Raw genomic sequence first — 22,941 nt, 5'->3', positions numbered from 1 at the left:
CCATGTAGAGAGAGCACCCTGAGTCTCCGAGAGAGAAAGAGAGAGAGAGAGGGATGGCAGTGCACATGAGGGGGCACCAGACCTGGAAGAAGCTAATCACCAGAACAGTCAGTTAGGAGGTGCCCTAGCAGTGAGTGGTGACTGGTGCACCCTTTACAGGGTCAAGAAAGCCAAGCAGTGTGCCAAAGAAGAAGAAAGTGCGCACTTATGAACACTTCAGAGGTTCAAGATTTTCTCCAGATAGGAACAATATTTTTGGTTGCAAAATATTGCAACAAAAGATCTGGCTGCTGGAGCGATACAAGACACACTGTTGAAGGCATAGATCCTAGAACAAGTGCAGCTGGAAAGCTTTGTGGAGAAATGGCTTCTGGCACAAGAGGGAGAACCTGAATGTGTACACATTCATGATCCACTACCAAAAAATAATGCTCCAACTTTTTCCATGATACATGAGATAGGGAAAGAAGTAAAAGAAAAAACCTCAAGCATGAAGGCAGACAGAAATATTCTTCAGCAACTTATCACAGCCTATGAAGCCGGCAGGACTATGAATTTGCAACATATTTTGAAACATGAGTTAATGCCTGCCCCTTTGGCATTAGCACACATAAACGGCAGTCCGAGAACAAGTACAAAAGCAGTACTGGGTGATGTACCCACCATTAGTTACCCCTTTGGGGAGAAGCTGTCTTGTGACAGACACACAAGCTTTGGGACAAGCTATAGGAAAGCCATCAGTATCCAAAATATTTGGAGACCTTGCAGGGACATTTGTAAAAACAGTACTTAGGACTGGAGCAGACTTCCACAGAATAGACATTGTGTTTGACAGGTCCTACAAGGAATCTGTTAAGTGTGGTACAACACAAAAATGCTAAAGAGGTACAAGACCCATCTGAAGACTGGTGGAAATCAAATTATGTGCATCTTCCAAGTAACTGGATGGAGTTCATTGCGTTTCCAGAAAATAAGGAGGACCTTGAAACATTTTTATATAAGCAACTAATGACAGAAGAACCACATGACAAAATCATCAGTCTGGCTGGTGGGTTTCAGGATGAGGCTGAAATACAGTGCTCAACAGCAGTCTGTGACACCAATCAAGTGTGTGCTCATCAGGAAGAAGCAGACACAAAAATGATTTTACACTGTCCACACTGATGCTGACAGTGTGGTTGTCGCAGCCAGGGATGCTGATGTAGGCTTTTTTGGGGTTGGGGTTGCTACAGCAAAATGTCATGTAGGCAGCTTTGGATGAAGCCAAAGTACTTTCCTATTCATGCCATTTGTGAGAAAGTACAATATGGACCCACTGTTCGGAGAACTCTGCTCCCGTTTCATGCCCTGACCGGTACTACTTTTATTGCTGGACAAAGCAAGAAGATCTCATGTAAAGTTTTTCAGCAACACCATCCATCTTGTAAAATGTGACCTAGACTCAAAGGAAGTGAAGAATGCAGAAAAGTTTATTTATAAAATGTATGGCATGCCAGAGGTCCCCAGCACTGACAAAGCACGTTACTTTGTTCACACACGTAGTTATCATAAGCTTTACCCCCAACAAGTGAGGAACTTTTTGGTCACATGCAGAAAGCTCACTACCAGTCACTAGCTTGGAGACAGTCCCACTGCCCAAAAATCCTGTATTTCCTCCTCCAAAGACAATGGGTTGGAAACTGGAGGACAGTTCATGTAACAACCACCAATGCCAGCAGATTGCATGGAGGCAATATTCTGTGGCTGTACAAGAGGGTGCAGAAGTCAGTGACGCAGGTGCAGGGCAGCGCAGCCTGTCTGTGCAGGAGCATGCAAATGCAGAGAACTGGAACAAGGTTGTACCAACGTATATGACAGGTCACAAGGACAGTACTATCAAATAAATAGCTGTGCCATAATATGTGACCTAAAAAGACTGATTCAATCTGCCACTGTATACCAGCGTTTCTTGAAATAGTACATTAAGATGTGTGCTTAACTTGTGTGCTTTAAAATGCTTACTTAAGGTTTAGTCAAGAAATATTTTCACTTGTTTCAAAAACAGGTGTTTTCAGATTATGTGTTGCTCTTTCATGGTTGTATAACATTAAAATATTTCTAGTACGTCTTGCAAATAAGAAACTGAAATCCAAAGGCTTTCGAAAAAGGTTGATCACTATTTGATCACTTTCATTACATCATATTGCTCATTAATATCCAAATGAAGTATGTTAATCCCTAGACAAAAAGGGAAATAAAGATTTACACTCCAGCAATTTACATGTTACTTTGTTTGTGAGGCTTTTATACACAGCATACAGATTGGTAACAACCATATTTGGATTCAGCATACCCTAATTATCTTAAAAAGACTTAACAACTTTTAACAAAAAAAATGCCTCTCACAGTTAACTTTTTTGAAAATCTGCCTAGGCTATTGCTCAAGAAACAGAAGTTTTGTCTCTCAAGAAAGTAACATTCATTTGCATCTGTGAACGATTTTTAAATAAAAAGTAAACAAAATAGCAAAATAGAACATTTTTGTAATACATGTTTATAGTAAATTACGTAAAGGGGTTGAGTTCAGACTAATTCTTCACTTTAGTTCACATTGTCATTTTTCCCCTTCAGCTAGCATTAATAAGAAAGCAGTAACCACCCTAATGTCTAATGCCCTGGCTTTTTTCAGCTTTAAGTCAAACTCTTAGCATTATTTAAACATAGGAGCTGCATCTAATATAATATTAAACTATTTCACTGAGTCAAAAATGTGAATGAATCCTTACTTATCTTAGAGATAAAGCATGCTTTTAAAATCAAATATGGCCTAACATTAAACAGAACAGACGATCTATCCTTCTCTTTTGGTTCTAAGGGCCATTTTTCAACTGGCCTCTAAAAACTGTTGGTAGTATAAGTGAGAAAATCCTTTTTCACATGTATGTTGATTTATTGCAAATGCAGGGAACCAGTTTTTCCATCTGATGCTATTTATACATGTGCAAATAGAAATTGTTCAGCATGCGAGCCAAAGTGCCTGCAATTATAATACATGTATTTTTATTTCTTATGTTTATTGCAGTAGTAATTAATGACTCCAATCATAGACAAGATTCTGTACAAACATAACAGAAAGACAATGAATTTGCTGAGTGAATATCTGACTTAGAAGGTGATGTTATTCCTTCAATCTTGAGTATGATGGGATGGGATGATCCTCCATAACACATTGATGTTATCAGGTTAATAATAGGATTGGCAGGTATTGTATTTTAATTGCTGCTTCTTTTGTTTTACATGCAGGCATATTACAGGCAAGTTTCCTGACTACCCTAATGAAGAGGAGGGAGGTTCAACTGCGATTTTTTCTCAGAAAACCCCAGACCAGGTATTTTAATGTCTTTCCCCCTTCAAAAAGGGATAAAATGCTTAGAGATTGAAACTAAGAGACACAAAAGTGTCCACGCCTACCCAAGTGAGATTTTATACCAATGGTCTCCACTGCTCTAAAATTTTTTGGTTAAATTTGTTATCGGGATGGCAATGGCTATGTGCTCAAAGTACATAAGAACGGCTATACTGGGTCAGACCAAAGGTTCATCTAGCCCAGTATCCTGTCTTCCGACAGTGGCCAATGCCAGGTGCCCCAGAGGGAATGAACAGAACAGAGAATCATCAAGTGATCCATCCCCTGTCTCCCATTCCCAGCTTCTGGCAAACAGAGGCTAGGGACACCATCCCTGCCCATCCTGGCTAATAGCCATTGATGGACCTATCCTCCATGAATGTATCTAGTTCTTTTTTTAACCCTATTATAGTCTTGGCCTTCACAGCATCTTCTGGCAAAAAGTTCCACAAGTTGACTGTGTGTTGTGTGAAGAAAAACTTCTTTTTGTTTGTTCTAAAGCTCCTGCCTATTAATTTCATTTGGTGAAACCTAGTTCTTGTGCTATGAGGAGGAAATAACACTTCCTTATTTACTTTCTTAAGCAAGTAAATTTAGTGTTTCCATTACTCCTCTGCCTTTATAAGCAGAGATTAATTCCCATGTAGCAACTAAGCCACATTTGAAGGCGATATATAAAGTATGTAAATTACACATTGATGAGTGAGTGTAAGGGAGTCAAGTCTCTTAGAAGAGTTACACCAGTTTACCTCAATGAATTTTTTTTTAAATTTATTCAGTTAGACTGATGCAAACCCCCAATGTAGATACATTTAATCCATTTTAAACCTGGTTTTAAGAAGTTTAGTTCGCATCAGTAAATTACCAAATTAAGCTAAATCATTTTAAGTAAGGACTGGTATGTCTCTACATAGGTGTTTGCACTAGTCTAAGTACACTGATTTTAAAATATTTAGTTAAACCAGATAAAGGTTTCTAATATACACCAGGCTTAAGTTGCTTTAATTTACTGCCACTGACCAATAAAAAGGTTTGAGTTAAAGTGAGGGAAGAGGCTTAGTTTATCTTACACCTTTTTGCAACCCCTCTCAGTTGCTTTTCCTGTTAAAACCTTTTTCTGGCCCCTCTAACCAATAAAAGCAGCTTGTAATCTCTTTCCTTGACCATCAAGGTGTCACATGGAGAATGTGATTAAGCTCAGTTGGCACGGCAAAGGCAGAGATTGGCACTCAGAGCCATTTCCTCCACCAAAAGTGACCTTAGCTGGATGATGAATCTGTTAGGGAAATAACTTTGGGAACTCCTGTACATGAGAGTAGTATTTGACCCACTGAGTGAACCAGACTGGCTGTAAATATTGTGTAAATATTGACTCGCCTAGTGGAAGGCAGAGTGCTCTGAATGTCAGTTACTTTGCTCAGAATAAGGAAAATGATGAGAAGTGGGTGTCTGTGTCTCACCCAAACTGAAGTTGGGCATACTCTAGCTTACAGTTTGCTCGGGTCAGCCTGCCAGTCTCTCTATCTAAACCTCATTGTTGTTCCATCCCAGACAGAATGAGGAAAAACAGTCCGTTAAGTTTTTCAGGTTTTAAAGTAGAAACATATGCTGGAGTCAAGAGGGCTCGGTAGGCTGTTCTAAGCAGCAGGGGAGCTCTCCAGCAGGTATTGCTTATTATTAGAGATGGCTTCAGGGGACATGAGGATAATTAGACCTGCCCCTGCCAATAAAAAGAACAAACAAAATTCAAAAAGAAAATATGAAAAGAAATGGTACCACCAAGCAATACTGATTTGCAGTAGATTTTGGAGTATGTTTTTCCCCCTTTTTTAATTCCTATCTTCATTTATTTTGCTATATTTCTTGGGCGTCTACTTCATCATTACATTCTAAATACAAGAATTCTAAAACCTGGAACAACAGCTTGAGAGATTGTTTTACTATCCACTTTCTCCCTGCCCTAAAAGAAAACAATAGAGAAGAAAAATACCCCTATTTCTTCTGGCAACATTATCAAAATTATCTGATTTGACAGAATTTCTGCCTCCATTTTTCTCCTTAAGATCAGCATAGTTGCAATCAGAACATGACCCATGTTCTCTCAGATATTCAGAATGTGTTTGCCCTATAGAGAGGATACCGAAGTATGTTAATGAATTTGCTACCTGACTGTCAAATACACAAGTAAAAGATCTTGTGTTTGTCTGACTCAACAAATTGTTGATGCCGGAACAACAACTACTATGTAATTGTTTTTGTTCAACTCTGGTATTCTGGGTAATATAAATCAATGGGAGTTTTGCCATTGACTTCAATGAGGCCAGCACTTCACCTCTTGTATGTATTGCCTTCTGTGAATAGGTTGGTTACTATCAGTTAAACTCTATGAAAAATGAAGACAGGATTGTATTTAAAAGTGAACATTTGATAAAGCCTTGGGCAAAGACACTTAAGGGAAAATAAAATAAAAATGTATCATTTCACAAACTATTGCTACATTAGTATACATTCAATATTTCCTTATCCTTTGATGACTATGACCTTATTTGACTTTATAATATAGCCTGGTACTTCTACACAAACTATGCTTTTGTACTTTGAGGGGAATTGAGTGCATATATTTAACTGAGGTGAAATATAAATAATAAAAAATATTAATCATAATAATTAAAAATAAAGTGTGCAAAAGGTGTCCCTGTAGGAAATTCTCTGGTTATTTATTTAGTGAAAAATTTATGATTTCTTTGTTGACAAGAGGCTTTTGTCCCTTAAGGAAATAATTTAAGATTTTGATGAAAATCAATATAATCTTACTGCATCTGTTTCAGATTTTTATCCCGTCTGTAACTCTGCATGAAAGTTACCAAATATTTTTATTTTAGGCGGCACTTCTGAGTTCTATTGGCATTATTTTAAAAGTAAAGTATCTCCAGACTATGATTAAACATAGATATTTGTTTTATATATGTGAATAATGTGATATTGAAAGAGATTGAACAGACTTTCTGTATTCACCAGCCTGCCGTAATGGTATTGAATTACAGTTCTTCTGTCTTGTTTGGCTTAATTTTATAAGGGTGAAAAATAAGAATCTTGGTTGAGATTTTCAAAGCTGAATAGGGGGTTGTCACACATGAATGGTTCAAGAGTGATCATCTCTCCCTTTACCTGGAGCCCTAGGGACTCTGTAGTGACTGAGTGACTCTTCTAATCCTTGGTGTGAATGGGCCTAGACTAGCTACCCATCCAGATACAGGATTACACTGATGCCTGAGATGAGCATTAACCACGACCAGCTGCTTGATAAATACTGTTGTTGCAGTCAAAAAGCTAAAAGGATTGTGCTATTAATGGTCAGCCACCAGATAAGAACAGATGTATCTGCTCTGAGCTAGTCTGATGGCTCTGTGAAAGCAGGCACTTTGTGAACTGAGTTTCTCAGATCAGTCTTTAGAGGAAAGTGGAATGAACAGTAGTGACAAATGGACATGGAGGATCAAGACCCCAAACAGAGTGTAGCCATATTCTAGGTGGAGTTTACCTAACTCTAATAGACATCCAGGGGTGCCAGAAGTCTCATTGCACTGAAACTATGAAACAGTGACAGAAATTATTGTCAGTATGTGGAACCTGAACTCTCTGAAGAAGCTGTTCAGTTTCCAGAGGTTAATGATGGCGCAAAAATCTTCTTTCCTCTTCCATATGAGAAACTACCATGAATAGAAGCCTTTCCCTCTGTATTTCTGAGATGCTACTTCTACAGGCCTACTTCCACTCTGCTCTGAGCCATTCTTCATGAAAGAGATTCCTGGAAAGAATGGAGGGGAACATTGGGATGTGGCATAGAGAAGATCTTGATTGCCTATCCAAGGTAAATGGTCTATAGTATCCAGCGGTCCATAGTAATTCTACTTTAGGCTACCAGAAAATCAAGGGAGGGGGAAAGGAACTGGAAGTGAAAACTAGTATTGGACTCCTAAGCAACCCATCGTATCTGCAGCCTTTCTCCTGAAGGAAAGCATGTTGGAAAAAGTTGTTCTTTTCTTGAAATGTTTTAGATTGTCCTTCCACTTCTGATGTTGCCAAAGCCTCCTCTTCTGGGATTGATGCTGGAAACCTGAAAACACCAGATAAGGTCCCTGATACTGGACAGAAGATGAAACAATCAGGCCAGAAAAGAAAGACAGAAGTAGTCCCAGAAACCTAGAGGCATATTTTCCCTAGCATCTTGTCCATTTTGAAACTGAAAAGACCTTCCCTTTCTAACAGGTCCTCCACACAGGCCTAAAGGCTTTGACTACTCACAGGTTGCATCAGTTTTAATTAAAATAAATATTTAAATGGCTGTAGTTAAGTCCATGCAAACCTCTTAAATTGAGCTAGGAGTACCAATTCAAATTGCTGAGGCCAGTGTATGAGTCAGGGTGTCCAAAAATCCTAATCCATTTGTAGAACTTGCTTGAATGCTACTAAGCCTCTAGATCATCAGGAAAATGCTTGATTAAAGGCAGCATCTTTCCTGAAGGTGAAACTGGCCCTTAGTCAGTAACAGGCCAAGCAGATATTTGGAGTAGACTTTCCTTCCCCTAAATGTAAATCTCTTTGGCATTCTTCTTGTTGAGAAGGCCTGACGTGCCTTGGACTTCTCATCCCTTCACTGACTGACACCACCAGTGAACCAGGAATAAGATGGGGTAGGAAATAATGCTGCTGTGGCACCTGAGAAAGGCAATCTACCTCCTACATGGAGAGCTTAGATTTATAGTACTTAGTGAAGAGCCAGATTTGCAAAGGTATTTAGGTACCTAAAGATGCAATAGGTACCTCGTGAGATTTCCAAAAATGCCTACGGGAGTTAGGTGACTAACTCCCATTCCCGCTTATTGGCCCAGTGAATATTTTATTATATATACACAGTAGAACAGCTCCAACAGGAGAGATTGAGAGGTACCAGCCCCAAAATACCCCATATCCCAGTGGTTAAGGCACTCTCCTGGGAGGCCTAAGTTCAAATTCCTGCTCCACATCATTTCCCCCGTCCCACCCGGTTCCTCATTAAAAACCATGAACCTGGCTTAGGCGCCTAACTCCAGGAGGTTTATCGCTGTGAATTCTAAGTAGAGGGAGGCTTCTCACTACTGTGGAAGGGTGAGACTTAGGCCGTACCCCTCTCTTTGGCTCATTGGGCTGATTTTTGTGAATCCCTGTCTCCATGCTTTGTACAGAGACCCTGGGCCTGAACTCAGGCTTGTGAATTGCACTAGGTGGCAGGGTGTCTAACAGCTAGGCATGGCAATGCCTAACTCCCCCCTGTGAATCCCACCATCAGTGACTTGCCCAAGTTCATCCTGTGATAGCGCAGAGAGTGCCTAACTCCCAGGTTAGTGCCTTACAACTGGACCATCCGTTCTTTGTCTTGTATTTGTTGTATGTAACATCCAGACCCCTGTTAATGCTTCTTTTGCTTAAATAAACTAAATTACGGGTCCTCTGATATGCTGAATATTTCTTTTAAGATGGTGCCATCGTACATCAGTTATTCGTGGTACTTAGACTAATCATATTTCCATTAAGTGTGGCAGAACTGGAAGCCTCAAAATCCCATCATGCTACTTGCAGGTAACACTTTGGATTCACTCTATTTGAGAAATGAATTCCCTTAGCTACCTTTAAGTTTGTTTCCTCTTGGTAAGGCATGTTTGAACACTGTTTACACTCCAGTGTGCATTTACAAACAAAACCTAAGCTTTTAAACCTTTAAAAGCAGCCACAGGGATTTGTACTTTGCAGGAATGGATCCTAGATGATGAGTGAGATTTTGAGGGTCCCCCTGGACTTTGCAAAGTCTTAGTTTGTTATGAGGGTCTGCCACACTTTGTGATCAATGGCAGATTAATACTCATCTTTAGTATTGCAGACACTGTTCAAATCTGGTTTAACTCACAAGCACAGCTAGCTTAGTGCTTTGCCTACTCCCCAGTAAACACTTGAAACTTTGGGTGCCTTGGTTTCTGTGTGGTTAACTTGAGATACTTAGGCCCTGATGTTCTGGGGTGCATGATCAGCACCTCTGAAAATTGCCCAAGGTTTCTTAAGTTGGGCACTCATAATTAGCGGGAAATGTAGAAAATCTGGGCTTGTGTAATTTGGCACAATTTTTCAGTCTGTGTTCACTACCTGAACCTTTTGTAAACAGCGTGTTGCAGGTCAGGATTAAGTGCGTTTGCAGAGCTGGCTATAGGAAGCTATTGTTCTATAGAAACTCCAGAATCTGTCTTTCACACTGTAGGTACTACAGTTCAAAGTATTAATTAACAAGTGAACAGAACATTCCATATGAAGTGTATGTGAATGTTTCAATATAGGGTTACATTAACACATAGTGAAACAGTGTGGTTCAGGATACCTTGGTCAAATATGACGTAACTCTCCAACCTGAGTCTTTCCTAGGTATAATGCGGGTAACTAAAGCATTGCTATTTATACCTGTACAAACTGTCTGAATAAATGAACTATTTTAGTTTCATGGTGCTGATAATAATAATTATGATCATTTGTATTGTAGTATTGCAAAGAGTCTCCAGTCCGGATGGCGCACATGTGTTTGCACAGCAGACAGCACATAATCTCCCCCATCCCTATTACTGTCTGCACACTATGAAGCTGAAATTACAGTAATTCAGAACTGACTTTCTATTCTTGACACACACATTTCATTTGCAACCAAAAATCCCAGGAAGCAGATTCTTTCTTTTCTTAAGCTTCTGAATGTTGGAAGTAATTGGAGGGATGATGTGATTTCTAGACAGCAACTGTAGTGGCTTAATTCTAGTGAAGAGTCATTTATTAAAAAGGATTAATTGCAGAAACAAATTGTCATTTTGTTGGCAGTAGTATAAAAACAAAGGCAAAAACTGTCTTCATAGAAGGATATCCAGAAGAATGAAATGCTTCACCGCTTATCAACGCAAGATATGACTGAATGGTGCTTGGAGTTTGAATTACCATATTTAATTAAATATAAGATACTGAAATGCTTGGGGAAATCCACTAGTGAGATTCCAATGATTGCAACGTATAGTCACTTTCTTTCCACTGTGAGCATCTTTAAAAGGCATTCTTCAGAAAATATATTTTACTGTTCTAGATATGTTTGTTTTAGCCATAGAAATATTTTGTCTTCCCTATTTTATTTTTTCCTGTATTGTCAGCATTTTAAAAATGCATTTTTGCAATTAAACAGTGTCACGGAGCTTGTATTTCATCATTACCACTAGTTACCTGACATGAGAATTAAATCTCCAACATTGTCTATAAGTATTGTTCTAACATTCTATACATTTCCATCCATCTGAGACATCACCATTCATGATGGGAAATGTCATCTTCTTCCTTTCAGTTTCATGCTAGTCCTGTTTCAGGTGTCCAGATAGCAAGTGTGAAAAATCAGGACACCTTTTTTTCCAGGCATATATAAGACAAAGCCCCTTATACTGAGATTTATGGTCACCATAGTCCTGCTATAAGGGACTAGTTAACATTGTCTATGTTGCAAAACAAAAATAGCAAGATCACTGCAAATAAACGCTTGATTGTGATGACTCATATGGTTGGACACTTTGAAATAATCTGCTTTTCCTTGATAAATTTGAGCCTTAATACCCTCTCTTGGGGTGCCTTTGTGTATGAGCCTGTTTTTGGTGCTTCCTATTAGGACTCCTCCTTTTTCCTGGTTTTTCCCTCAGAATCATAAAATCATAGAACTATAGGATTAGAAGGGATGGCAAGTGTCATCAAGTCAAACCCCCTGCCAAGAGGCAGGATTTGTTGTGTCTAAACCATCCAAGACAGATGGTTCCAGCCGCCTTTTGAAAACCTTCAACGAAGGAGCTTCCATTACTTCCCTACAGTTTGTTCCATTGTCCTACTGTTCTTACAGTTAGGAAGTTTTTCCTGAGATTTAGATTAAATCTTCCATACTGTAGTTTGAACCCATTGCCTCTTGTCCTGCCCTCTGCGGCAAGAGAGAATAATTTTTCTCCATTTCCTTATGGCAGCTTTTCAAGTATTTCAAGACTGCTATCATGCTCCTGCTTAATCGCCTCTTTTCCAAATTAAACATAACCTTTGCTCATATAGCTTGCATTCCATCCCCTTGATCCTCCTTGTTACTCATTTCTGGATCCTTTCCAGTTTCTCTATATCCTTTCTAGACATTGTTTACCAAAACTGGACACAGTACTTTAGCTGAGGCCTAACCAGCACCGAGTAGAGCCGTACTATCACTTCCCATGACTTGTATACTATGCCTCTGTTAATGCAACCCAAAACTGCATTTGCTTTTTTGCAGCAGCATTGTATTGTTGTTGACCCATGTTGAGGCTGTGATCCACCACAACTCCCAGATCCTTTTCAGCAGTGATCCCCCATTCTATATTAGGGAAGAAAATAGTGTCTTTGTCTTTGTTGAATTTCACTTTCTTTTCTATAGCCCAGTTCTCCAATTTATCAAGATCCCTTTGAATTTTAGCTTTATCCTCTTAAGTGTTTGTAACCTCCCCTGCCCCAGCTTTGTGTCATCAGCAAACATGATCAGTATGCTCTCTATTCCTACATACAGGTCATTAATAAAAATGTTAAACAAAACCAGACTCGGACAGATCACTGTGGAATCCCCTTGAGACCTCCTTCCAATCTGACAGCATTCCATTAAGTTACTCTTTGTTTGTGGTTGCCCTTTCTTTAGCATATCCTACTCCTACTGTACATGTAAGACTGTATCAGAATTTGGCTTTGCAAATATTTAGCTGAATTTTTGGATGAAATGATTCCATTTAGCTATAGCAAGTCAGTTTTCCAATACCTATTTGAAGCCAAAAAGTAGCTGACAGAAGTCTAGGATTACACATTGCAAAATGCCTCGTAAAACACATTGCAACAATGTGTTTTTGGAATGAGCAGCAGTCCTAGATTTCAGCACACTGCAGAAGGGTTGTAACAGCCAGATCAGAAGGCCATGAACTCCACCAATTTACACTGGACAGGAGGAACACTATCAAGATGGAGAAAACAAGCCAGGTTATTATCCAGGGCAAGCCTGAAGCAAGGCCCCAAATGATTCCTGGTGTCTCTGGGAGTTCAGCTCTGGGAAAGCAGGGCCCAGATGCCCCTTTTTCTCCTGAGAGTTCAAACAGGAGGATGAAGGGAGTATGGAGTGTACTCAGAGGCAGTAAAGAAATTAATATAGAAGAGTGGGGGAGAGGAATTATTAAAAAGGAAAAACGTGGGGACAGGAAAGAAAATATAAGGGAGAGAGAGACTCATTGAAAGAATGATATAGAAGGCAAACAGTTGCATATAAATCATATGCATGAGAGTGGGAAATAAAAGGGGGCAAGGGGAGAGAGAATGACATAAAGAAACAAAGAATTAAGACCCAACACCTTTACAACTAGTAAAATATAATGGGCCAAGTCTTTAGCTGTCAGAAATTAGCTCTATTGATTTTAACAGGGCTATACCAGTTGACAATCTGGACCTCTGAGTTTATGGTCCTGTATAGTGTTTGGCTTCAGACGAATACCATTTCCAAGGGGGCCCTATATTCAGCCAGATATTAAAGCTAGACATCCACTACATCCCTAAAGGAAACATCTCAAAGTCCATCTATATAAAATCAATCTGCTTTGGAAACACTGGGCCAAATTCTGAGGCGAGTCCAAGACTAGAAGGGGTCTAGATTATGCCACTTTTTCTTGCTTCTGGGCCCACTGATATGTTATGGCTCTGGGTGGAATTCAAAACGTTGTTTCAGTCTATAAAGCCCTGAATGGTTTGGGACCTAGTTACCTCAGAAATCACCCCTCTTCCACAGTATATAGCCATCGCTGATCTAACCAGAAGTTCTCGAGCTGAAGCTTCCTCAGTGTAAATGAAAGAGGACACCAGGCAGCGTGTTCTCTGTGCTTTGAAACTTGCTCTCCCAACCCCCTGGGTCTGCCAAAACCCAGATATGGTAGCCTTCTGGCCACTCAACAAAGCCCATCTTTGACCTCTCTTCTCTAAGGCTATTGTAACGGAAATGAGTTGAGGTGAATACATTTATGGGAAATCATTTGCTGATTTTGTGGTTTTAACCATTGAGGTAGATGTCCAGAGCACAGACTGAGTGCTTATCATTACATTTTTGACATGTGAAATAAATAAATCCAGTCCATTTATACTCACTCACAGCCACTTAGCAAGGGGTGACATTTTGAAAATAGAGATCAATTAATGAAAAAAGCACAAGAATGTGAAACTGAAAGAGGGAGAGAAATATCAAATCATGACCCATCCTGAAAGTTAAAACGTATTTCAATTTGGCAGAAACGTCCCTTATCCTGCTTCCTATACTTTAATATTCCTTCTATTTAAAAACACCAAGATAATAGTGTGTGTTACTTTGACTCTCTCCCAGGTTGCTGCTGAGCTGGCTGCTAAAGAAGAAGCAGCAGCAGTAAAGAAAAAACCCAAAGAAAAGGGGAAAAAAGAGAAAAAGAAGAAGAAAGGGAAAGAAAAAGGGAAAGGAAAAGAGAAAAAAGGAAAGACGGATACTGTAAGGCATTTTAAAATATGAATTTGTTTAGTAGTTTGTGAAAGCTTCAGGCCTGTGCAATCCATATGGCATCGCTGGCCTCCATCCATTCAGGGCTTCTGTGTGTAGACAAACTGACTTGCCACCATTGCTTCAGCCCCACTTAGGAAGGGTTGGAAGAGGATGAGGTCCTCGTGCATCTTACCTCATCTAAGTTTGATGGCCATGGAGACTTTATTTAGGCTTCCAAAACCAGAGGCTTGGGGTGGGTGTTTGTGTAGCTGCCTGTATCTGGCAATCGCTGGAGGAAGTCTGCCTGTGGAATGTTGATGTGGGACGATTGACTCTGGGGGGATGGATGGGAAAGAAGACGCGCAGAGGCTGTTACACTGCTTTAGAAGTATGATGTGTTCTCCACCAAGCACAGGTCTCTTTGGGTATGTCTACGCTACTGTTCCAAATCTGTGGCTAGCCCATGTTAACTGACTCAGGCTTGCAGGACTCGGGCTAAGGGACTGTTTAACTGCAGTATAGACAATGCTTAATTTGTGCCAGGGCTTGCCAGGGCCGCCCAGAGCGGGGGTGGGAAGTGGGGCAATTTGCCCCAGGCCCCGGGCCCCGCAGGGGTCCCATGAGCCCTGGCTGAGAATCCCTTCCCTGGCTAGAGGCACCTTTTTAATTTTTACTCACCGGTGGAAGTCCTGGTCTTTGGCGGCTCTTTGGCAGCAGGTCCTTCAGTTCTGCCGAAGACACGGAGTGAGTGAAGGACCCGTCACCGTCGCCGACTCTGAGCACCGCACGGTGAGTACGAGCACAGCAGGGGGTGGTACCTTTTTTTATGTCTGCTCCCGTGCTTTGCCCCAGGCCCCCTGAATCCTCTGGGTGGCCCTGGGGCTTGCCAGGACTGAGTCTCAGGACCTCTAGGCTGGGAAGTTCGTAGCCCTGGCACCGCTGGGCTTGCTGCATCAGTTATGAATGTAAAAATATTACTGAGCCCCAGCACCTCTTTCATTACAAATTAAGCCCTGGGTATAGACATTCAGACTTGAGCCAGAGCTCAAGCTCTAGGATCCTGCAAGATAGGAGGAGTCCCAGCGCTCAGGCTCCAGTCCAAGTCCGCACATCTATGATGCAAATTAAACAACCCCTTAACCCGAGTTCCACAAGCCTGAGTCAGCTGGCACGGGCAAGCCATGGGTGTCTAACTGTAGTGTAGACATACCCTTGGTGTGCAGATGGGAAAATGCTGGCTATCACCCTGCCCAAGCATTACCTCTTTGAAGCCTGGATTACCTGGGCAAAGTTAGCCCCCCACACCCTTTCACTCAAGAGGTGGAAAGACCAGCATTCTTCCTGCCCTGTGAAATAGGCAAACTCTTTCCCTGAAGCTAACATTTTGCCAATCCAATCTGCATGCTTGCTTATATTCCAGACTAATTTTTTTAAGTACAATTTACTATCTGCAAACCATTTATTTTATAATGTAAACCAATGTTTTGCTATTCTGTAGATAGTGGTCATGTTTTTTTCAATTCGCTTACTTAAAATGACGTAAAGTATGAGCTCTTTTCACCTCACATTGTTTGTAGGCCAAATTTATGGTTTTGCTAACAAAACTACTAGAATGCTATCCTCCCTGAAGGCTTTGAATGGTTGAGATTCTGTTACTCCAATTGGCTTTTTTCAATAGCAGGTTCATGGAAGAACATGCCAGACAAATGATATGCCAAGCAGAAGGTTGTGATGGATTTTAGCTGCATTGTCTTAATTCTAAATCATGCTGTGCAATCAGAATTTTTGACTTTTGCTGTAACAGCAACTTTTGTTGCTTGTGAACTTTCTAGAGTAAGTTCGTTTTTTGTAGATACCATCAATCTTTAATCTTTTAGTGAGTGTCAGGAGGAGGGGACTTCTGGGGCCCAGACATTCCCTGACTGTAAACTCTTCTGAAGAGAAGTTATACATTTAGCTCTAACTGTGGGACACTCATATAACATGAAGACTAGGGTTTCTTAGGCAATGTCCATCAAGCTGTCTGAAAAAATAGAAACAGCTGGCCACGAGACTAAACTAAGTGAAATAAATAAGTGTCAATCTTTCTAATGTAGAGGTTATCAGATTCTGACACTGTAACATGGGAGCATCCATTTACAGTATATTGGAAGTAGCTGTCTTCATATGTCAAAGATATCCTCTTCTGCTCCAGTCAGGACTACAGAGCTAGCAGAATACCTGCTGCATCCTGGGTTACCAAGTCAGAATGCCTCCACTGATTCACACTGGTACAGAGCACCTCTGCACTGCCCCTCCCCTCAGTGCAGGACACAATATAGCCCTAAGAGAAGAACCAACTGACAGTCGTTGTATATCTCTACCTAAGTGAGGGCTTAAAGGAATAATTAGAATTACACTGGTTAAATGACCATGTCAAACATAGCCATGCAATCTAGGATATTAAGCAGTTCTCTTCAGCCTGAGAAGCATTTACCAATATGTCCTTGTACTGCTAACTGAGGCCTTGCTTCTAATTCCCCCACTCTTCCCTAAATGGCCCTCCCAAAACAAAACCCTAGTATGTCTCTATCCTGTCCCTCAGCTAGTACATTGGAAAGGGTCCTTCCACATGTGCTGCAAAAATGTATCCCAACAGTACTTCAGTTTTTAAGTCACCAAGGAAAAGGTCAGGAGGAAATAGCTTCAGACCCACTGAACATTCTGAACCAATTCTGAGCTTCAAAGATTGCAGTGAAATTCACGCCCCTGACTTAAAAACCCAACTTTCTAGTCTTTCATGAGTAGGGTGACCAGACTGGGGGCGGGGGGAGTGCTGCCAGCGGAGCAGCGAGCAAAAAAAAAAAAGTAAGTGCTGCCAGTGGAATGAAATATTGGGACAAACACCTAAATATCAGGACATCTGGTCACCCTATTCACGAGGTAAGGTGATTGCTTTGTATCCCTCAGCAGATAAACAGTGATACCAAAAATGTGTCCCTGTCCTCTCATAGCTCTGGTTGAGTCTTGATAGGAAATTTTGAAGATTTGCTGAAGAAACAAAAAGTACAGAACTATGGGGGCTTTATAATTTTTTGTAGTTCTCCTCTCTTTTCATGCCCCAGCCTCTGTAAAGTAATAATCAAGTCCATTATATCAGGTGTTCTGTGGCTCATTGAGATAGAACAAAGAGAACATTATTTCCTGCTTGTAATACTGAAAAAAAATCATCTTGGAATGGTTCAGAAGTATTCTGAAAAGTTCTAACAGAAGGACCTTATTAAAATAAGCGTAGGCTATAAGTCATAGTGACGCAGTCAAACAAGGCCTTGTTCCTAACTTCAGTTTTTTAAAGAAAACAAGATTATGATCCCAGAAGGAGATTTAAATATTCCTTAAGTCTGATAGTGATCTTTAGAAATATGCATTTGATATCAAAGTAACTTCATTCTCTTCCCTGTTAAGCGCTGATCTGATTTCCCATTGGGCACTAAGAAAGAAATAACAGAAACCTAGCACAGTATAATCTCTCTTCACAAGCCTTTTATTTTTGTGACTTTTCAAGACATATGTTGAACCATTTGGAACTATTTAATATAGTAATATACTGTGTACTAACCTGCTTGTAAGACATAAATGTGGCGGTGGTCTCTCTACAAATTTCATCCAGCCGTATGGAGCTTAAAGCAACATTCTGCTATCAAGGAGATCCACAGGCAGAACCTCTTCACTGTGACCAGGAAAATGTAGCCAAGCAGCACAGTGAAAATCAATTCAGATTCTTCCCAGCCTTGCAGTGTGGATTTCCCCATGCAGATCAGTCTGTGGAAAGATTCAGACACATGCTTAGTGCTCATCCAATTGTTACCCCATATCCACGGCTGGATTGAAACCGGTATCATCGGTTCAAGGTACCCCACAACAGTTCACACAACATTGACTCAGCTATTCGATCATCTGAATGTAGAAAAAATATCAAGAAATTGATCTTTCTAAAACTATGTGAAAAACACTTACCGCTAATGTAGAATTTAGGCCCATATTCATTGTAGCTGTTCTCTATATACTGAATTATTTTGAAAAAAAATCTATTTAAATAAGTTGTATATTAATATTTGAAATGTATTGGCATAGAAACACTCTTTACTTCAAAGTATAAAATCAGTGAAGTTAGCCATCAAAAAGACTGCTTTGCTTATTCCTAAGGATAGCAGAAATAATTAATATATGTGCACTATGCTGTTCAGTGGCTAAATAAATCAATGGGGAGCAATTGAGTTTTCAGGCTTCACAGCAATATTTGTGTCATTAACAAAATATAAATGCATGTCTGTTATAAATGCAACTTCTAATCACCTAAATGTCTTTTTGTGTAAAAAGTTTGATTTAAAAATTTAAAAGCAATGCAACAGGGCTGGTCTGATAGTCTAAATGCAGTCCATCGCATACTGCAGGAGATCCAGATAGGGGTCCCAGACACCTCAGGTCCTGCAGAAGGTGGGAGTGCAGCAGAGAATTTGAGTTCCACCCCTGAATCCTCTTGCTTGCATTATTCTTCAGCATACCCCTCCAGCCAATCCTCACCACCTCCTTGTCAAGTCATGCACTCTACGGATTAAAATTCCTTCATGCTTCCTTTCTTTGTTTGCCCCCAAATCACCTCCATGCCATCTCCCAGGCTGTTCCCTGTACCTGCAATATCCTTTATGATCCTTCACAGCACACTTCTCCTCTCAAAACCCATTTTTTTCTCTCAAACTGTAATCCTCTAATTGCCTAAAAACAATCCTTATTTCATGACACCAAAGCGCTTATCACATTGTGGCTACAGCGTGAAGAAGAATGATTGGAAGGTAAATAGATTGCCATGCTCAAAGGTCCCATCTACACTACAAAAGCAAGTGAGTTTAACAACTTTTAAATTAATGTGACCCAACTGGTTTTGAACATGAACTGTCTCAATCTCTGTGGATGAAGTCCAACCATATGATCAGCTTGAAAAATATGATTTAGTTCAGGGGTCTCATCCAACAATTTTCACCAAATAACTTTTTGATAATCACTTGTGAATTAAAACTATGCTTGATCCCATTTTTCATTATTCTGTGACCCTGTCTTTTTAATAGCCGTCTATTCGGTGATTAATACAATGATATTCTATATTTTCTTCACACAGGAAGAAGAGGAGGGCTGGAAAATGGCTCCTAGTAACTTCCTCCCTATAATGGAGGAAGGAAACAACCAATATAAAGGTCAGTAGAGGGAGATAATAATCATAGTTGGAGCCTTCTTCTAATTAAACTTAGATTGGATGCTGTCCATGTAACATCAAACTAGAGCATGGAACATTACAGAAGTGCGAGTTTAGACAAAGTCAAATTTGGAAGGGGATTCCTCCTGCACCTGTAGTTGATTTTTGACCTTTCTGGACATCATAAAGCAAGGACCAGATTCCAATACCCTGACTCAGGCCTTTGTCTCCGATCATACAGCTGACAGTATGCAGTCAAAGCAGTTGCTCTCACTATAGGTGCAAGATCAGGACTGTACTCTGTGACTAGATAATTTGATTTCAAGAGGACGGTTATTAAAGTGAAGTGCTACTCAGTGCTAGGAAAGGTGGCAGAATCAGGCCCAAAGTATTTGTAGTGCATCTGTAAGCGCTTTAATTTTTTGTTATTTTTATTTCAGAAGAGTCATCTGTGCTTATGTATAGTATTGACTGGCCACTAAATGGAAAGCTCTGTCTAGCAGTTACAACCTCATTCCTTACATTTCTTACCTTCTTTGCCCTCTCATTCATTGACAAGGCTGTTGATACACACTCTTCCACACTACAGTTGGTCACCATTTTCTGAATGAAAAGATTGGCTGTAGAAAGAAAGCTTTTCAAAATGGAGATTTTTTTTTTCAAAAAGCAGTTGATTTAAATGTTTGTGCTTCCTGCAAAGATTTTTTGCAACTTTTTTTAAAGTCAAAATGATTAGTCAAACTGACATCGAAGTTTTTTGTTTACAGAAAACTCTGCTTTTGGCAAATGAAAACTTTTAACAACGTTTTTGATTAAAAAAAAAAGTTTGAAATTTTCCAGTATTTTTCAGCGAAGAGTCCTGTGGCACCTTATAGACTAACAGACGTTTTGGAGCATGAGCTTTCATGAGTGAATACCCACTTTGTCAGATGCATATAGTGGAAATTTCCAGGGGCAGGTATATATATGCAAGCAAGAAGCAGGCTACAGATAATGAGGTTAGTTCAATCAGGGAGGATGAGGCCCTCTTCGAGCAGTTGAGATGTGAAAACCAAGGGGGAAGAAACTGGTTTTGTAGTTGGCAAGCCATTCACAGTCTTTGTTTAATCCTGAGCTGATGGTGTCAAATTTGCAGATGAACTGAAGCTCAGCAGTTTCTCTCAATTTCTCTCAGTATTTTTCAAAAATTTTCAACCAGCTCTGTTCTACCCCTTCCTCCACACTTGTCTCCTTTTCGCTATCCAAATCTCTGCAATCCATACCCTAGCTACTCAAAGGAGCTACCAAGAGTATTTCTACATAGCAAAAAAAACCTGTGGCTGGCCAGCCAACTCAGGCTGCAGAGCTGTTTCATTGCTGCATAGACTTCTGGGTTTGGGTTAAAGTCCAAACTTTGGGACACTCCCACCTCGCAGGCAGGGCCGGTGCTACCATTAAGGCAAACTAGGAGGTTGCCTAGGGCGCCAAGATTTGGGGGCACCAAAAAGTGGTGCCCTCAATTTTTTTTTTTACAGCAGTTCCTCCCAGAGCACGCGGTCGCTGCTCCACTTCTCCTGCCTCCCAGGCTTGCAGAACCAATCAGCTGTTTGGTGCTGTAAACCTGGGAGGAGAATTAGAGCAGGGCTGCGCGCTTGGGGAGGACGCAAAGCAGAGGTGAGCTAGGGTGGCGAGGTGCTGCACAGCTCTGAGGGGGGGCCTCAGGGCAGGGGGGGAGCTGCTGCGGGGGTGGGGGCGCCTCAGGGTGAAGGGGGGGCAGGGACCTGCCGCAGGGCTGGAGGGCGGGGGCACAAGTGAAAGTTTCGCCTAGGGCACAAAACTTCCTTGCAGCGGCCCTGCTCGCAGGTCCCTAGAGCTGGGTGCCAGCCCAAGACAAGAAGTCGACACAGCAATGAAACAGCCCTGCAGCCCAAGCCCAGCGAGCCCAAGTCACCTAGCCCAGGGAGTCCAGGTCAGCTAGCATAAGCCAGGTGCAGGTTTTTCTTCACTTTGAAGACATACTCCAAGACTCCCCCAACCAGGAGGATCAAGAGTCTCTTGAGGCAGGGCCACCCAGAGGGCTCAGGAGGCCTGGGGTCTAGAGCAGCGGAGTGCCCCCACCGCTGAATAGCCGCCAAAGACCCAGCACTTCGGTGGCAGGTCCCAGGGCAGAAGGACCTCCTGCCACGGGTCTTCAAGGCACTTTGGAGGTGGGTCCCAGAGTGGAAGGACCCCCCGCCACCAAAGACCTGGAGTGCGAGAGTTTTCCAGGGCCCCTGGAGCAAGTGAAGAACCCCACTCCAGGGGCCCTGAAAAACTCTCATGGAGGCCTCTGAGGGGCCTGGGGGAAATTGCCCCACTTGCCCCCCCCCCACCCGGGCAGCCCTGTCTTGAGGTAAGAGGCTGAATAGAAAGTTTGGCTCATGAGCCAGTGTAAGGCCTCAAAGGTGCAAATAAGCTACAGCTATCTGACCTTGGAACTCCTGAGACCAAACTCTGAAGTAAAGGTTTGAGTTTCGCTGTCACTACTTCCGTGCCTACGTTCACTGTGAGAAAGGGTTTTTTTTAAATCTTTTTCTTCTTAATGCTCTGCAGTGTTACTGACTTGCTGAATTCCTCACCTGAAACCCTTTATTGTTATGCAATCACTCCCATTGAGTTGCCTCAGGTCAGCCGTGGGAAAAAGAAGTTATCAATTTGAAAATGAGTTGTAATCAGCGGAGTGCTGCCCGGCCTCTACCTTGTTAACTCATGGAATTTCTCTTGTAAATTATAAATCATGGAGAGTTGCTTCATGGTAAGAATCAAAGGAGGGCTCAAAGCCCTTGAATGCACACATACAGCTCCCACTGAAATCAACAGGAGTTGCACAGATGTGAGAACCAGAGAAATTGCTCCTTAATTTGCAAGGAGTGTTTTGTATGTGCTGCTAAGCATGTTTGGGGCCACTTTGGATCTTGTCCTTGCATAGGCACAAAATGGAGGCAGAGGGCACAAGAAGTGTCTCCCCATCCTGCAACAACAATAGGAATCTTTGCACTCAGGGCTAGCAGCATTGCCGACACCAGCCTCTGCATAAGGGGCAGGGAGAAAATGGGATGGGTTAGGCTTGTGTGAGAGCATGCACAGTGGTCCCTTACTGATCCCTGAGGGCCAGAAGGTGTCCTGGAACTCCTTCTGGGGCAATGCAGCTCCATGCTGCCCCGAATTCTACCTGTTAATTCCTCAGAAATTTTGTATACTGATTGTCTACAGCTGTACTGAAAACATTGCTCAGCTACAAATGTAAAAGGTGGAAATACAAAACAGCATGCTCCATTCACATACCTATGTAAGTGGTGTGTGCATCACTGGAGGGGTGAGGGAGGAGTTAAATAATTTAAAATATTTAGGTTAATATGCATGGTTGGGTTAAGAGTACTGACTCCGTGATATGGATGGGATGGGGGGAGAGAGACTTCCCAAATCTCACAGCTAGCCCTTTCAAAAAAATGTCCATTTATTATTACTTCTGCTTGAGAGCTGAGAGGGGCAAGTTAATTGTCAAAAGTGTAACTGAAAACAGATGTGTACATGTTGCCATAAATTGTATGTGTAGCCAAGGTATGTTCCTTCTTAAATCCTCCCTAACAGGATACACTTGTAGGGGCTCCAAATATGCAGGTTTAGAGTCTTGATAAATTATATGACACATTGTGACTACCCTATGCACTGAAAACGCCTCCAGGAGCACTTAACAATGAGCTTGTGTAGGCAAGAGAC

The 22,941-nt window shown here is 41.3% G+C and overlaps 1 protein-coding gene across 2 annotated transcripts in view; it reads left to right on the top strand.

Annotated features, from left to right (window-relative positions):
- IQCA1 (IQ motif containing with AAA domain 1) overlaps window positions 1–22,941 on the top strand; it is a 155,990-nt gene that overhangs the window by 80,403 nt on the left and 52,646 nt on the right. For both annotated transcript variants that reach the window (XM_030580167.1, XM_030580166.1), the window contains exons 7-9: window positions 3,283–3,367; window positions 13,845–13,982; window positions 19,129–19,204. In XM_030580167.1, the coding sequence (XP_030436027.1) occupies window positions 3,283–3,367; window positions 13,845–13,982; window positions 19,129–19,204 (299 nt within the window). The remainder of the gene's footprint in view (window positions 1–3,282; window positions 3,368–13,844; window positions 13,983–19,128; window positions 19,205–22,941) is intronic.

This window comes from Gopherus evgoodei, chromosome 11, assembly GCF_007399415.2.
Source record: "Gopherus evgoodei ecotype Sinaloan lineage chromosome 11, rGopEvg1_v1.p, whole genome shotgun sequence".
NCBI lineage: Eukaryota > Metazoa > Chordata > Testudines > Testudinidae > Gopherus > Gopherus evgoodei.
Note: the sequence above shows the minus strand (reverse complement) of the source record. Positions and strands in the feature narration are given on the sequence as shown.